Genomic DNA, 17200 nt, shown 5'->3' with positions numbered 1-17200 from the left:
CTAAACAGTAATCACATACAGAATCAGGGAATTTTGCAGTAGGTACCCTAAAAAAGTTAAAATGTATCCAGTTATTCGTAAAAAAATTAAAGCGTACATTAAGCTAAACTTTGTTTTGTTTCTTTCTGTCTATGTTAAATATTATAAAGTGCGATAGTGACGAAACATACTTTAACACTATACCTTAACTTTTTGCCCCTGCTCTTGATACTCTTGAGAAATGGCCTTATGATATAAAAATTTCCCCAATCAATAGTAAATTTATTATAATGGCAACATTCCGAAGGTGTCCTTAATGTCACTGTCATCAACTGTCATCAACTGTCAACAGCTGTCACTCAGGCAACCCTTTGCTCTCTTTGTCTTTGGTGTTTCCATAGAGGTTGCAAATTTATTTTTTTTTTTACCCAGGTTGCAAATTTAAAATGTGAGAAACCCCTATAGAAAGAGAGAGAGAGAAATCGATGTGAGCAGATATCAGCAGATGTTACCATATTATGTAGACACCAACCATCACAGTTTTTTCAATTTCTTAAAATTCTTAGCGAAAAATAAAAACACATGATCTTGTCTTCTTCTATAGTCATAATTCTTAAAATGTGGTCACATTTGCCTACGAGAATTTTGTTGGCAACCGTTTTCGATTTAATAATTCTAATCACTTTGCACTTGCATGCTAGTAGGTACATACATAACTACCTACGTAATTATTAGGTGGGTACCAACTTAAGTGTTAATTACTTAAATAGTAAGTATATTTTAATACATTTAAACATGCAACAGTTATATAGTTTCATATGTTACAATGAATATGTGGGTCGAGGCGAGTTGGCGAGGGTGGCAAAAATTTCTTCACGGCAAATTAGATTATTACCTATTTAAAAAGAAGTACCTAATTATATGAGGAAGTAGCTACGGAAATAGAGTAAAATCCATATCTATTTGCAATAGCAGAACGTTACGAACGTACGAACAGAATGATGATGAATGAAATACCACCAATGTATGTTGTATCAGCCAAAGCGTGGCCAACAGCTTGCCGATATGGTATAGCCGGCAAGAGACATGAACCTGGAACCTGAAAGCACATCCAAAAGAAGTCACGTTGAAAATCAGTACCTATATGTCATTCACCAGCCAGCCCTCCGTTTACCACGTGGTATTATGCCAGCACTATATTATTTGCCAAATTTTGGTAGAATCGGTATACATTGCTCGTTTTTCGTTGCGTTAAATAATATAGCATTTTTACTAACTACGCAATGTTCGCGTCGGCTTGTGTCTGAGTTCGGCGACAGTGTGATGGAGCTGGCATTAGGTGAAGGAAAACTTGACGAGGAAATGTGCACACTGGTGGAGAACCTATTTGGCTGATTACGCGACTATTTGCTACCAGATGGAATAGTAAATGAGCCTAGTTATGGCTACTATATTTGGCAAAGTAACTTGGTCTCCTCGAGCTCGCCTTGGTAAACTGGATTTCCAATATCCTTAGCAGGACACACTGAATCGATTTTTCTTGTATCATTTGGCATGAATAATTCTTATGGCAATTGCCAAGATGCGTTAGTGGTGACCGTCCACCAGTGATAGAAGGGTCCCAGGTTTAAGTCCTAATTGAGTCTAGTAATAAGCTTCTAACCTATATATAAGTGGGTTAAATAACAAAAAGATTTAACAAATTTTATTTTTAATTACAATTACACAACAAAAGATTTACAAAATGCATAACACCAGCCGAAACTACGTTTACATCACCAGTGATGTTAGTTTCAATAAATAATTTACAATTAGGTAACACTTTTTAATTTCGCAGACAAAATATAACTCAACGACAGATTAATATAACAATTTGACAATAAATACTAGTCCGAATATTCGGAAAAACGTAAATGAACCGTTGTTTTCCTTTTACGATTTTAAATTGAAGTAAATTTAATCTGTTAATTTTCAGAAGAACGTCCAATCTTGAGCAAACGTTTACCATTAGTCAAAAATACATTATGCCGGCAACATACAATCGGCGAATCAGTTGTCGACGCCATTGCATACATATTGTTGTTCTCATGAGAGTTATGAGAGTATCCGTTTGCCGATAGTGTAAAGCTGGCATAAAAGCTGTATAGTGGCACCATCATTTTCATTTATAAAGATTTTTTCTGCTATATATAGATAGGTAGACATTTTCTAAAGTTATATTTAAAATTATCGAATTTAAAATTGTGACATGTAAACGTAGAGATTAAAACGACCATCTTAATATTACAGCACGAAGAGTCCTTTAAAATAAATCAGTAAATTAATGGATGCAGTTAGGAAAAATAGTTTTTGAAAACCAAAAAGTCGGCGAAGAGAAAGTTTTCATTGAATAAGTTAGCGCAGGGATTAAAATATTTTATTGAAGGTATATCACATTATCATCGTAATCAAAAAGTTGCGTTCTTCGAAAATATTCAATTTTCAATTTCAATTTTACCCTTCGTTCTCAGTTTCTTTAATTATGGTCAAATGTAATTTTGTTTGAAACCAATCTTTCCTCCTCACCAACTATGGGTTTTTACACTGATTATAAAAAAATATATATACGAATCTAAAATTATATTAATAATAACAATAACACATTTTATTATCTAAAAACTGTATTGGAAAGTCTAATTGGAAAAAATGCCTAGATCCAACACTTTCGCTTTGTTTATATGTATGTATGTAATAAAATTATGTACTTAGAGCCAATTGCAAGTGAGACTATACCCTACGCGGACCTATTTAATAACCGCTGCAGTAATAGTGGTAAAGAAAAATTAGGAGTGGATTGATTGTGCTTCTGTAATCTCTTTACCCAGCAGAAAAAATATAAAATTTCTGCAATTTTTTTAAACTACTTTTGACATAGTTGCAATATCTTAGGATATAATTATAAATATTCTACACTTAGCTTAAACGAAACTAGATAACATATTATATTCATGAATTCCTTCATTGCTTCCCATCTGGAGGGTTGAAGAACTCCCAGTGATGATGGTGAATCGCCCTGCTGTCGCTAAGACCAAACATTATCAATCCAGCAATCAACACAAGAAATATAACCAACGCCATCTGGACGTCTTTCTTGTCTTCATTACCACTGATATAAGACATGAACGAATTAAATATGTGCCTTATAGTTCTAGAAATAGAATTTTGACAGACTCTTAGAAATTGAGCACCAGCTTCGGTTATGGTGGGCTCGTGTGTTCTGATTGGAGGAGGCATTCGGCGCGGAGAGGGACGAGGTCTATCCTCATCAGAGCTAGACCCGGAGTATTGTGCTGCTGGTTTCCTTTTGGTCCGTCTCGTTGGCGGAGGAGGAGTTTGGTGTTGTGACTCATGGAACTCTCTAAACGCCCTCGGAGAAAAGTAAGACGATGGGGGCATAGTTATATCTTGGAGATAAGAATACAACAAAGGCGTCAGATCAGGAGGTGGTGGACGTTGCGGAGCAGTTGCCTCTTCCGTGGTAGAAGGGCGCGGGGGAGGTGGCGGAGCATGCTCTTCAAACGATTGTTTCATTTCTTCATCTACCGCTTGTTCTACTTCCGAAGGTATAGGTTTCTTAGTTTGAGATTTTACACCTGCTTCTGCATTTTCAATTGGTAATTCATCTGTTTGCGTTTGTTCTTCCTTTATAATCGTTTTCGCATGTTCGGAACATTCATGTATTGACTGCGAAGGACCTTGATTTGTTGATATTTCTGCAAACTTTTTGACAATCTCATCTATTACAGATTGTGAGAACTCTATTCCACTTACAGAGATATGTCCAGACTTAGAGTCTAATTCGGCGACTTGCAAAGTCATTCCTTCAATATCAGACACCATAATCTTACTAGCTTGTAGTTCTGTTACATTTAGTCGTGCGACATCTAAATCTCTAACTTGTAGACGTTGGGTAATTAAGTTGTCCAGTTGCACTTCCCTATTACCAGCGTCTGATATTCTTTCCAGAGCTCGTTCTTCAACCGGAGCTACGTACTTTGGTTGTGTTTGAGTTATTGGAGGCATGCCTCGTGACTTGGGCAAGGGTGGAACATCGGGGATTTGTGATTCATCGATATCTATATGTTGGACAGTCAAAGAAGCTTCTGTTAGCATTTCTTCGCGTTCGTTTATGCGTGTGGGGCTGGAAACACGTCTTTCCACTAAAATAACTGTTGGAGAGGTACGCCCTATGTTGGGTTTAGATAGCTCTGATATTTTAGGATCGGAAAGCTTCAATGACTTTTCAGATCGGGATGTAGGTCTGGATATACGAGGACTTTCGATGGGTCTACTTTGACTTCTTCCTAACATTGATTCTTCATCGACAATGTCTCTGAGTGAGCTAGACATTGATATATCGAGATTCTCCTCAATACCCAGTTCAAAGTCGACATCATCGGGAAGAGGATCAGTCTGCGTAGACACTTCAATTTCAACGACCTCTTCGGTTTTTATCTCTTCATCATCAGCATTTTTAGATGAAAATTCTTTATTAGCTTTAACTCCAAGGTTATCCAAATGATCTTGAGTGTTTCTTTTTTTCCTTTTTGGTCCTCTTGGTGGTCTTGGCGGAGGGGGCAGTGGTCTATCTTTCATTTTGCTCACTACATCCCCGGATTCTAGTTTTTTGTGTATCTCTTCAAACGGCGGTTCATCTATTTCAACATACTGCGTTAGGTCGCCACTAACAGATCGTTTTGTAAAGCTGTCTAGTGTCATGAGGCTCGTTGAAGACTTTTTTCTTGGAGGACGGTCTGGCACGGTCGATTTAGTAGAGCCCACTGTGTAATATTTACGTTCAGAGCTATGACTTTTCCTACGTCGAGCTGGTGGGGTTTTGCTTTTTGATCTCCTAACGGCTTTGCTTGGTGCATACTGGCCTTTATCCACGGTGGCATATCCAGGACTTTCCCGCTTGATTTCGCGATCGGCTTCGATATCTTCCGCGGGTGCCACATGGGTATCAAGTGTTAATGATTCAGCTCCATGTGAGGTGCGATCGTCGTCACAAAGAGAAGTACCTCTGGAACTTCTTGATCTGTTTCGCCGAGGAGCCACTGGGCTTTGTTCGCTCACGGTGTTAGCGATGTCCTGTGGCACAGTGTATTCGTGTTCGGTCCGGTAAACGATTATCTGAAAGCGGACAGGAATAAACGCAATTATTTAAGAATCGTACTGATAATATAATATCAGTATAAATAGATAATGCTTTTAGCATCAAGTCCGCCCTTTGTGCTATTTTGTTAAATAACATTTGAATAAATAAAATAGGTTCGTTTGATTCCCTGTCTATTACTTATTTGTATTGAAAAACTTCGTAATACGCATTGACTTTGCGATTAGGTCATGATTATCAGTTAATTGGACTATACAAAACAGAAGTAAACAAGATCATACTTAAAATGGCTCTCAGTGGTGCCAATAATAGAAACAGCGGTAACCATTTAATTGCCCATAATCGACGGTTAATAGTCACTTTCCTTTTATTTAAGACGCGTTCAGTCTATTATGACAGATATAAGAATCACTTATGAAATAATAAAATTGCTATTGGGTGTAAGATTTCCTTTGTTTTTATTATGGCGTGGAATAATGGTTAAGTAATGTAACAAACTTATTTAGTTTTTATAAGTCACTAGCTGCATATTTTACCCGCATAATTATTATTTAAAAATACTTACGTTTTTATGCACAATAGCGCCATCTACTTTACAAAGTGCCATTAATTGACTGTCAGACTTTTTGACCAATAAAATAGCGTACTTTCGGGATAAAAGTACCCTATCAAGGTATCCAAGGTATGACCTACCTCATTACCAAAGTTTCAAATAATTGTCTCATACCAATTTCATAACAATTAGCCCAGCAGTTTGAGCGTGAAAATTACCAAACATACTCTCAATCTTTCGTCTTTATAATATTAGTGGGTATATAAATATATGAATTTTCGGATAAAGATACGAGTATGGAGTAGTCCTATTCCAGGTCGGGAACCACAACATCGATTCCAGACCTAGATTTCAGCTAACCTTGTTACAAAAGTGAAAACATTAAAATCTGTCTCGGCCCAAACGTTAAACTGGGTCAACAATCGAGTGGAGACCAAAAATAATTCTGACTTCCATCCAAGATGGTTTCCTTTGGATAACAGCCAACAATTAGTTGCACTCATTTGCTTCATTGTGGCTATAATATCTTATTTGAGAAGCAATTGGCATTTAATATTTTTTCATAGCACTAAGTGAGCAAACAGGTGAGTTTCCCTTCATGTGGACCCACTGGTGGGAAGTGGTAACCACAGACTAAGGACATCTGAAACATCAAAGTTATAACGAGCGTTGTCTACTTTATTACACACTACATGTTGCCCGTGGCTTCGCTCCCGTGGGAATTTTGAGATAAAATATAGCCTAAGTATAGCAATCTTGTATAATGTAATTTTATAATGGTGAAAGAATTTTTTATATCGGTTCGGTAGTTTCGGAGATTGTCCGCCTCAAACATATTAACTTACAAACGGATACCTCTTTATAATAATAATAGTATAGATAGTATTATATAGTATAGATTACCCTGTCATTAATCTGTCTCATTCACCCTTCAAGCCGGAATACATTAAAGTAGCACTGCTGTTAGGCGGGTGATATAAATGACCGTGCGGTACAGTGACGTGTGGTCCCGCCCTAATATAGGATCACTGCATATCCTCCCGTGAATGTCGTAGGAGGAGATAAGGGAAACAGCATTGGCAGCTGTAGAAACAATAGCATTTCCTAAGAAGAAAAGTATTTACATAGAGGCTTGAAGTAAAATTAAAGCAAAATCTTTTAAAATCTATTCATATGAAGGTTTGCGATCTCTTGTCCCTTTCTGAGTCACAGATTTACACAATCACGTGTCTCGAAAAACTAAAACAAACTGTGCACAAGTGATTTTATGAAGGTTTCTTATTTTCCTTATGAGATATACAACACAAAAATTTAACGAATTTATCCATTTCACTACACGCGCAAATATCTACACTAACCCAAATCAAGTGCCATAATTGTGCAAATTTAGATTTTTTATTATTAGCACTGGCGCCATTTACATGATTGATTTATTGATTTTATGGACGACCGTGGACTGGTTCTCTACAAGCCTAGTTTTCATTACGATACTAGTGGCACGATAATAGTTTTATGACGCTACTTAATTTATTAAAAATCAATTTCATTAAAAATTTCGCTTGTTAACGTAACGTAGCAGTTAATGTTTTTTTAATGTTTGTAATTTTGTATCGAGATCGACAGTACAGTTCGATCGTCGGTAAGTAAAAATAACAGTGTTTTATGTTAATTGTAAAATAGGATATACTTACGTCTTCTGGTTGCTCGCAAGTCTCCTCCCATAGACCAGCAGACGGAGCCTTAAAATCATTCAGCGATGAATGCCTAAAGTCTTTTTTACCAAGCTTTTTCTTTCTCTTCGGGGGCATCGGCAGAGTCTGAGACTGGATTGGTATATTTTCAGGATACTCGATTACGTCATCGTTCGCATACTCATGAATCGAGTGTAAATCAGTCGATGGAGAGAAATCCAGCTGACTATTCACTCCAGTCTCATCTAAATTCCCGTGTACTCCGTCAGGCGGATATTCTGACAATCCTAAATCCACTTCGCTAAACTGCATGCTTGCATTTACACTGTCATCTATATATTTAAGAGATTCCTGTTCCGCTTCTTTTTTCTTTCGCTTAGCCCGGGATGGCCGAACTGGCGGGAATGTGTAGTAACCATCATCTTTATCATTCAAATCTTCATTTGAATACCTTATTGTCTCATTCTCGTCAATCATAAGCTCCGGGTCAGCTTCTGGCTCGTTCGCATACATATTGTCTTGGTTGTAAACTGAACCGTCCCCCATAGTGGCGAGCACATTTTTAGGGATTTTGAAAGCTTGTCGTATTTCGTCACTCAAATATTCTCTAACTTGAATATTTTCGCGAGAAATTCCTCTCGGTCGAACAAAAAATTCGTCGTTATCGATTTCGTTAATTACATGACTGTATTCTTGGTTAGACGGTGAAATGTTTGGTATGGATGAATTTATATTATCGTTACTTTCAGATGGAATTGGTTCGTCATCTAAATATTTAGAATTGTCCCTATCAAAGTTGTATGGAATATCGAATTGTTTGGTGTCGTCGGATCTGGACTCGAATTCGTTGTGGCTGATATTGCCGTATTCTCGAGGCTCTTCTGGACTCTCTGCATTATATGATTGAGGCTCTTCTTTAGTTTTCTTTACACGAGTAAATGTGAATATCGGTGGGGGCGTATCATCTCTTTCTAATGTTGGTGATGACGAAGTTTTTTGGAGTTCAGATTTCTTTTTCCTATTAAATAGTCTAGGGTATGTTTTTGCTTCAAAGTCAACGGTTGCAATTGTTTGTGGTTCTTCGTTCACTTCCATAGACTCAAATTTATCTCTTTTTCGACCTAAGCTAGGGAAATTGATTTTTGGTCTCTCTGGCATTTTAAATTTCGGAAGTTCAGGAACGTTAAACTTGGGCCTTTCTGGCAAAGTAAACTTTTTTCTGTCGCCAAGGCTTAATTTTTCAGATATGTTAATTTTCTTGAACTTAGGTCGATCTGGTAAGCTAAATTTTCTTCTATCAGGCAAATTAAACTTAGGTCTTTCAGGTAAGGAAATTTTAGGACGTTCGGGCATTTTAAACTTAGGGCGATCAGGAAAATGTATTTTAGGTCTCTCAGGCATGCTAAATTGTCTTGTTTTTATACTTTGTAGTTTGCTTTTTAGTTTGCCAGCTTGAGATTTTAATTTCCCTGTACCCTCTTTTATGCGTTGTTGAATCTTACTATCGATACTTTCTGCATTTTTCGATCGGCTGTCACGTTTTAGTGGCAAATTTTCTAATGCAGACGAATCAACTTGGCTAGTACTAACTTCGCATTCAGTTCTTGATACAGTTGAAGGCGTATTAACAAAATATCTATCTTCTATGTTCTTTTGTAATGTTTCGGCGTTTATTATACCATCGTCAGTTTCATTGTGAATAATGTTCTCTTTATCTTCTATTGGTTCGTCTTCATCTGATGTATGTTGTAAATATTTACGTTCCAAAGATGTCGTACTCGACAACTCATCATCTGTTTTATTCATCTTTGGCTTTTCGTCTATACTTGGAGCAGTATAAACAAGGTTCGGTGTCGGCTTTTCGATGATTTCATATTCGTGATCACTGTGAAAAAATGATATCGTTAATAAAATAGATAGTCTTTGTCGTTCTGAAATAACTAGGTACACATATAATGGGTTACATAGTTATAATAATTCGCAAATGCATAATAAATGTCACAAATTCGCTTTGCATATATATTAGCGAAAAATAAAATACAAAAATCGCAATATTTTGAATTGTTCACAGAAGATTTGAGTTATATTTAAACCACACAAAAGTTATTTGAGTCACAATTAGGCCAACCGTTGATGCTCGTTTTAGCCGCAGCAACCGCCGGGCGAAACACGTCGCGGGTCGCATTTTATTCTGCACCTCGTAATTTTACACATAAAATGTCATCTAAACTGTCACAAACTGAAAGTAGCCGTTGCTTACCTCTCATACGAAATGAAATTGCTTGCCCGCGATGTTGGTCGCGTGCCCACTGGATTGACTCTTTCCGGTAGGAGCGAATCGCATTGGAAAAATTGACAAGCACAACGAACTTCTGGCGTGTATAGTTGTGCGCTGCCTTCTCTGGTCGGCCTTAAAGGCTTCTCGATGGGAGTTCCGCCTTCGGATGTCCATCGCCGAAGTGTACTCATAACTACTGACTACCGAAAATTGTCGTAACCCAAGGCATATTTAATTACTAGTTGCGCGCAAACTTGACTTGACGAACCACCGTTTGCCCCATGGCAGTGGGTCATTAAACGCGTTTGCGAATGCCGGAGGATAAATGAACTAATCACTAGCGTGAAAGCAGTCGCGAGCACTGATCACAGATGACAATTTTAAAGAGCTTACCCAACGAACAGGAAGACTATTCCGTCGGGGCTATATTTATCGGACTGTCAGAAGCAAGCGCGTTTGCATGTGTTGAAACATCTGTTATGTCACAGTTACGTATTATATACAACAGATATCTATGTACACTACAATGAGAACACTTATTCTAAGTACATCAAAATAATATGTAATTGTTTACCTGCTAGGTTTGGACCATTCTCTGTCGAAAGGTTCGGCATCTTTTGACTGTCTATACTCTCGTGGGCTTGGACTAGGTGATGTTTCAATCGGTATAGTTGTAGTTTGTTCGATAGTTACTTCAATGTCTTCATCTATAATTTCCGTAATAGTTATATTTGGTGAATCATTTTTTGGTCTAGCCTCATCCAACTGATTTTGGAATATTTCATCTACATTAGGTTCCTCTGAATCCATCTCTTCATCTAAAAATAAAGCTTCATTGTTTATATTTATTGGTTTATGTAGCTTTTCCATAATATGATCTTCAGATTTTAATGAAGTATTTTCAGCTACTAAACTTGGATCATGGGAAGTAATGGATTTCTTTTCTGAAATACTTTCACTTTCTTTATTGCTGTTACTTCTGTTTTCTTCTTCTGTTTCTTTGTTTTGAATGTCAGGAGAAAATGTCAGTGATTTTTCAACATCTTGGACTTTAGATTCTTCTATATCTTCATAAATGTGATCTTTCTTTTTTCTAGGTGGTGGTGTATCTATACTCATGGTTTTGCTCATTTCATCAGAGTCTCCTAATTTTATTGCACTAAACTTTTGTCTCCTAAGAGCACCGGGAGATGATTTTAACTGTCTGATTTCCGGTGTCTCTTCATTCCTCTTTCGTTTAGGAATCGGAGATTTTTCAGGTTCGGACCTTTCTAGTTTATGAAGAGTTTTATCAGCGAGGTGTTTAATCTTATTTACAAGTGGATGACAACATTTGGTTTTTTCTCTTGTTTCTGAAATCCCGATATACTGTTGCTCTGGCACGCGACGTTTCAAAATACTTTTTGTTGGTATCTCTATAGGTGCTGCTAAATGTGAACTAGTTTGACTTTCAGGACGTTTAACCATGTATGCTTGAACAGCTTGATTTATCACATCATCTTCGGAATCAAGAGATACTTCTTTAGAAAAATTTGGTATATGAACACCTTCGTCTTCTCCTTCATCACCATGTTTCCGGCTGCTTCCTGGTGAAGAATCTAGGTTCAAAATCTTCTGCACATCTCTATCAACAGGTGAATGTGTTCGTGACTTTGAGAATTCCCGCGACATGCTTCTTCTGGGCGTAGTCTCACGGATGATATCTTCAGCAGTAATCTCACCTTCCAATGGTATCTTCAAAAGATGCGTCCAAGGATATCCCCCCGCCTCACGAGCTCGTCTCAAATCTTCCCATTGATATGTTTTTAATGGCACCGGTGGAACACTTTTCTGTTTATCTGGCGACAATTCAGATTCCATATGTTTAATTAATCAACAGTTTGTGTAATTATGTAGTCTGTTTAATGTGTGGCCGGTCAAGTTAAATTAATTGTTTACTCCTGTGATTTTTGGATGCTCTTAAATCTAATTCCACACGGACCACGCAAATATTTTCACTTTTCACCGTAAAACTAAGAACACAACATATCGTTTCAGTGTGAGCATCTGCAACTGAAAACACGTTGCTTTTGCGTGGGCTTGTGTGGAAATAGGTGTGAATAATATGTGTACTATGAGCATCACCAACGAGTGTAGTGGACTTGAGCGAGTTTACCTTGAGGCGTTTGATCACTTTCGCCGTAGCCAGTTCACCATGTTTGATGTTTATTGTTTATTGGTGGCACTAAACGCGGATTTTTTTTTATTTTGATTAATAAATGATCTGTGATCGGTAGAAAATCTCCGTTCAACTGGCGGCCACGTCTGGATACGAGCAAGCGCGCTAAATATACAACTGAGCATGGATTTATTTTTAGTTACGATTTCGCGTCATCAGTCGGTACGTTATTGAGTTATGAAGGAAATGGAATGAAACCAGAGATGGAGAAGCAGTACTCACCTGTTGATGGTCCTCTCCTGTAAAATTACCAGAGTTTTTATTACATGACTGTAAATAACTATCGACGTCTCTTGAATGAAGTCCAAGTCGCTTCTGCGGTCGGCCTCGGTCAGTAGATCGTGACTGCAGAATTTTCAATCACTATTGATAAACCACTTACCTAGTAATAAGTACTATAGTTGGAAGTTAATTTTTAATGTAAAGTATTATAATAGTATTACAAAGTGTACTCAACTGAAATGTTATAAAATAATTTAAGTGTGCTATATATAACAAGCTCATTAGCCAAATATGCTACTTATATAAAAAAAACTTCCCGGTGAACTGCTAGTAGGTACCATTTGAATAGTACGATTGGTGGTTAGTACCAAATTAACCTATTTACTATTGAAGGTATTTACATTTGTAGCATCGTCGTACAATTTATGTCAAATTAGAAGACGCTTTGAAAAAAATCGTATTAAATTATTAATTATTGTAGGTAAATTTTAAATCATTGTAATAACAATATAAGTTGCCCAAGGACCAAGTGCCAAGTGTTCTGATTGGATTCTAAGACGCGACGAGAGAGCAGTAACATTTTTTATAGGAATGGAATGAAATAGCAAGAAATAAGTATATACATTACAATTTATTGTGACCACGGAACTACATCGTTACAACATTTAATACATCCATGATTATAATTTAAAGGTAGAGGTATACTTTCAGAATTTAGATAATATTATTTTAACGACATCTAACGGATAATTTTCGAACCATAGAAATACATTCACAACCGAATCGGAACAAGCCGGCTATATACACAATCGGCAAACAATTCGCCAAACGTTATAACGTAATTGCTGGTTTTACCTTGCCGCAAAGAAAGCTCATAAACTACAATATCGATGACTATATTGATTTATTTAATGTGTTTATTTATGTAATTAGATATATTCAGATACGCGATTATGTGAAACGAGTATAATATACTCGCGTATTTTCGAAAATCTACTAACATCGGAAGTTACTTGTGATTTTGAAGCATTTATTGTACAATATATTTTAGCCTCATTTTTCCTTATTTTGCTAAGCTTATCTTACGATTATAACAGACACTTTTATATGTTATTGATCTACTTACTATATATAACCGTATCACGTGGATGAAATTACCTACGCCTGAGAAAAACCGTAGCTAATTAATAAAAAGGAAATAATTAGTAATACTGAGTAATGGAAAACGAGCGTAGGACATCCGGCGTCTAGAAATTGCTGGCAAGAATTGGATAAATATGACTCAGGGCAGATTAGGACAGAAGGAGGCCTATGTCCAGCAGTGGGTCACGGAGGGTTGCGGACAATGTTGATGATGGCTAATAAGTAATATTAAAATTGAGAACTAACTATTTTTGAAAGTCAGTTACACACGGTCTACCTGCGTTCTGTTATAAAATACCGTACGAGTATGATAAGGGGAAAATGATAATGCTTTTTTTTTTGCTCGACTTTCGTCCTTAATTAGTCCCGGCAAAAAGTCACATTGTTAATTTGTTTAAATTCATAAAATAATGCAACAAGAAATTTAATCACACCGACTGATTTTCATTTTAATTATGTGATCAACAAATTCAATTTAGATTAAGCTGAAAAACTATATAATTTAATATTATAATCTCTTTTATCTTAGGGTTTTTTTTATCCTTATCGACTAATTAATACATTTTTTAAAAATATATATCTCTTACTAATTATGAAAATAGTTATTTCCTTTCAACTACCTATTCTATTATGAAGGGAACACTCTCTTAATATTAAATAGGTTTAACATAATTATTTCTCATTTTAGTTTTAATTTAATTATGATCCTATATATATATATTTTTTTTCAGTTAAAGACTTTGTGAATATAATGAATATGTATCTCGTTATTATAAATCATAATAAAAATATGACCGGTTACAAGTTTCATGAAACGATCTAGAGCGAGTTGGTCTCGCGCACTGAGGGTTCCGCACAATTTATTTTTAACTTTACAAAAAAAAAAAAAATAAATTAATTTTCTTCGCCAATCTTTTGCTATTCCACGCATTTAACCGTTGGCCATCGAAAGCTTACTGCACGTGTACGTTGCGAAATTTCAAATGAGGTTTTAGAATTTTTTACTTATTTAATAAAATTCGGTAATGAAATGAGTGTAGTGAAAATTACCTAAATACAACTGAACAGTAATTACATATACATAGCAGTACATATACGAGTATAAGCTACATGTATTACTTACCATAGTAAATTAATTACACATCACTTTGATTTCTCTTATATTAATTATATCCTAAATAATTATGTATTAATATTTTTCTGAATCACAACACTGACTGAAAGAAATTTAATATTAAAAATTACGATAAGTATTACACTTAGTGACGTACTTATTTTGCGTGTTATAATGGTATGCATTTTTTAGTATTAAATGAAAAATAACACAATATTGTTTGCAATAAATAAATTTGTTGGCGACTTTCTTTGAGAGAAATTCACAGGGTAGGTAGGTACTTAATGAATACATTATAAATAGAAAATGGAAAACGGTAAATGGAATGTTTCATTAAAAACCACAGATTAACACAACAGACACTTTTTTAAGTTAGAAAGGATATTCTTTTGTCTATGGTTTCTCAGCTAATTTTGTAGCCGCATGGACTATAAATAATATCTGTTTTTTATTGTTTGAACATTGTTCGTTTTTTTTTTGTTCAACATCAAAGTACAAGCGCGACTCGGCGACCAAAATTGGAACCATTTTGAAAATTTACGTCACTTGTCAAATTGATTCAACAGTAGCGACGCACTCACAACATGCTTTGTGATAAAAACTACTCATGTAATTTTTTTTATACATTTTATGAACATAAATTCGATGTAGCAGGTGCCGGCGCAGACGCAGTGAACGCAACCCGCAACCTTTCCCCGTCCTCCTCCGTGCCTACACTTATTAAATACATTAAAAATTGGTACATACTCGTACATATATTTTGTACGGAGCTATATTTTAAATATATGTACAGTGGTAGTTCTCAAGTAAGTTAAAATACTATCATGATTATATTAAAAAAATATAATTAATAAAAAAATACTTATTTATAGTTTGATTTTAAGTATAGACGTATGTTTGGTTGTTTTTTCAAAAATATAATATATCGACAGGCTTATTTAAAAAAATATATATCGAATTATATCTAATTACAGTTAATTTTCAATTTTATTTTATAATTAGGTACGTAACGTATGTAGTTAACATATCAACTATCCGCGCCAAGTGAAAGTAGATCAACTCTTGTTCTCTAAAATAGGCTTCCAGCTTTAAGGAGACCGTCAAACCAATTTTTTGTATTTTGAGATTTAAAAAAAAATCAAAACACTATTTTGTCAACATTTATTTATGTAATTTAATATATTTTTATAAACGATTTATTATGTTTTATAAACTATCAACGACAACAAATGGTTTTCATGCATCGTCCCATTTATAGTCTCCAGTTCTTCTTAGTTTTGACCGAATCTTTCGTCCGTCTTTGGCATAAGGACTTGCTCATTTCCACTTCAAACAATCTCGACTCTCTTTGCTATGTCGGTAACTTTTGTTAGTCTTCCAATTTCAGCTTTTTAAAGTAGGTAAGTTATATTAATTATATAATTGATTCTCAAGTGTATTTTTTCAGTGAATAGATTTCGTATATTAGTGAAAAAAATACTTATAGAATCACTTCATCCGTGGCAGAAAATATGTAACTTCTTACATTTGCGAATACGTAAATTTCCATAATTTCTTTATTGTGATATCATCCGAGCCACACTCTTTTGCTCAAGCTGAACAACTCCTGTCTTCTTTTACGTTACTCGTAATACTTCTACTTACGTTATTATAATATGAACACACATAGCTGGGAAGGATTGCATTTTTAAATAGCGTATATACTAGTGGTAATATTATTACAATATATAACAATGATAGGTAATTATAACAATGAAGCTATAATTTTTTGGTTACATCTATTTACCGTCGTAATAGTTGAATAGGTTCCGCTGGCATTAAAGTTGAATATTGTTGTTAAATTTTATATGAAACATTTTCGAATAAGACTACAAATTACTCACATCTAATTTTGACATTGTTATGTTTAAATAGTTTTATTTTTATCTTACTGGTATGAAATATGATAGTTCACATTTTACAGATATATGTAGTTCGTGTTAACACTTGATAAAATCTTGTTTCCATAAAATCTTAAATTTAATATATTAACATTATAACATGTCTTCTATCACTGTCACATATAATTAATTTTAATTAGTTTTTTGACACTATACGGTGATAAAGTAATTTACATATTTAGAACTGTACATATAGTTTCATGTCTATATTTATGTAATTGAACACGCACAATAAGAATTCAAATTTAGTTACACAAATATTTAGATCAGACTCACAAAATTGTCCTATTTTCGTAGCCGTATCAGAGTTTCAATGCACTAATAAAGATTTTTTAATAATGTCTTTTTAGGTCACTTTTTGAATGTCAACAACACTTATAATTCAAAATTTTAGAACACATTCAATTCACTTTTTTAGACAAGTGTCAATATTGAATTTTTAATGTCTAGAGCACTTTTGTTAACTTTTTTAGACAAATGTCAACAGTATCATTTCGAGAGCACTTTCATTCATTTTTTTAGACAAGTGCCAATGCACAAGTGTTTACTTTTAAAGAAGAAAGTTATTCTTTTTTCTTGGTGCAATGCTCTGTCACCTTCTCGGCTACTTTTTCGGTCACTTTTTTAGCGAACGCGACCGCGGACGCTCGCCGGGATCAGGGTTTTATCGCCGGATGGACAATCGGCTCGTCGAAGAATGTGCCAATCTGAAAAAATAAACGATATATCCATAATGATTTGAATTTTAAATACAGGGCAACCGTTTCACACTGTTTCTGTCCCTAATTATTTCGAACCGTATCGGACTGTTTATATTATCTATAGATAAATCTCGTTTAAATTGTAAATGCTACTAGATGAGAGACAAGGTGAGAAGATCACCAATTTGTTTATTGGACTTATACTT

At 35.2% G+C, this 17200-nt stretch overlaps 3 protein-coding genes across 6 annotated transcripts in view; 1 reads left to right on the top strand and 2 right to left on the bottom strand.

The window, feature by feature from the left end:
• The window catches only part of LOC128683053 (DNA-binding protein D-ETS-3), a 271734-nt gene that overhangs the window by 85893 nt on the left and 168641 nt on the right, over positions 1-17200 (top strand). The window lies entirely within an intron of this gene.
• On the bottom strand, positions 1670-12209 carry LOC128683354 (uncharacterized protein). 3 transcript variants are annotated; one of them, XM_053768896.1, is made up of 4 exons: positions 12097-12209; positions 10231-11494; positions 7379-9263; positions 1670-5151 (listed from the first exon to the last, which is right to left on the bottom strand). In XM_053768896.1, the coding sequence occupies exons 2-4, from the start codon at positions 11325-11327 to the stop codon at positions 2977-2979; spliced, it is 5157 nt and encodes a 1718-aa protein (XP_053624871.1). In that variant the 5' UTR covers positions 11328-11494; positions 12097-12209; the 3' UTR covers positions 1670-2976. The 3 variants fall into 3 exon arrangements, with proteins under 3 accessions (XP_053624871.1, XP_053624870.1, XP_053624869.1); XM_053768895.1 differs by lacking the exon at positions 12097-12209 and adding an exon at positions 11812-11965; XM_053768894.1 differs by lacking the exon at positions 12097-12209 and having other exon boundaries at positions 10231-11784.
• The window catches only part of LOC128683355 (uncharacterized protein), a 60559-nt gene continuing 56067 nt past the window's right edge, over positions 12709-17200 (bottom strand). For both annotated transcript variants that reach the window (XM_053768899.2, XM_053768898.2), the window contains one exon: positions 12709-17000. In XM_053768899.2, coding sequence (XP_053624874.1) covers positions 16950-17000 — 51 coding nt within the window. In that variant the 3' untranslated portion in view covers positions 12709-16949. The remainder of the gene's footprint in view (positions 17001-17200) is intronic.

Source organism: Plodia interpunctella, chromosome Z (assembly GCF_027563975.2).
Source record: "Plodia interpunctella isolate USDA-ARS_2022_Savannah chromosome Z, ilPloInte3.2, whole genome shotgun sequence".
NCBI lineage: Eukaryota > Metazoa > Arthropoda > Insecta > Lepidoptera > Pyralidae > Plodia > Plodia interpunctella.
Note: the sequence above shows the minus strand (reverse complement) of the source record. Positions and strands in the feature narration are given on the sequence as shown.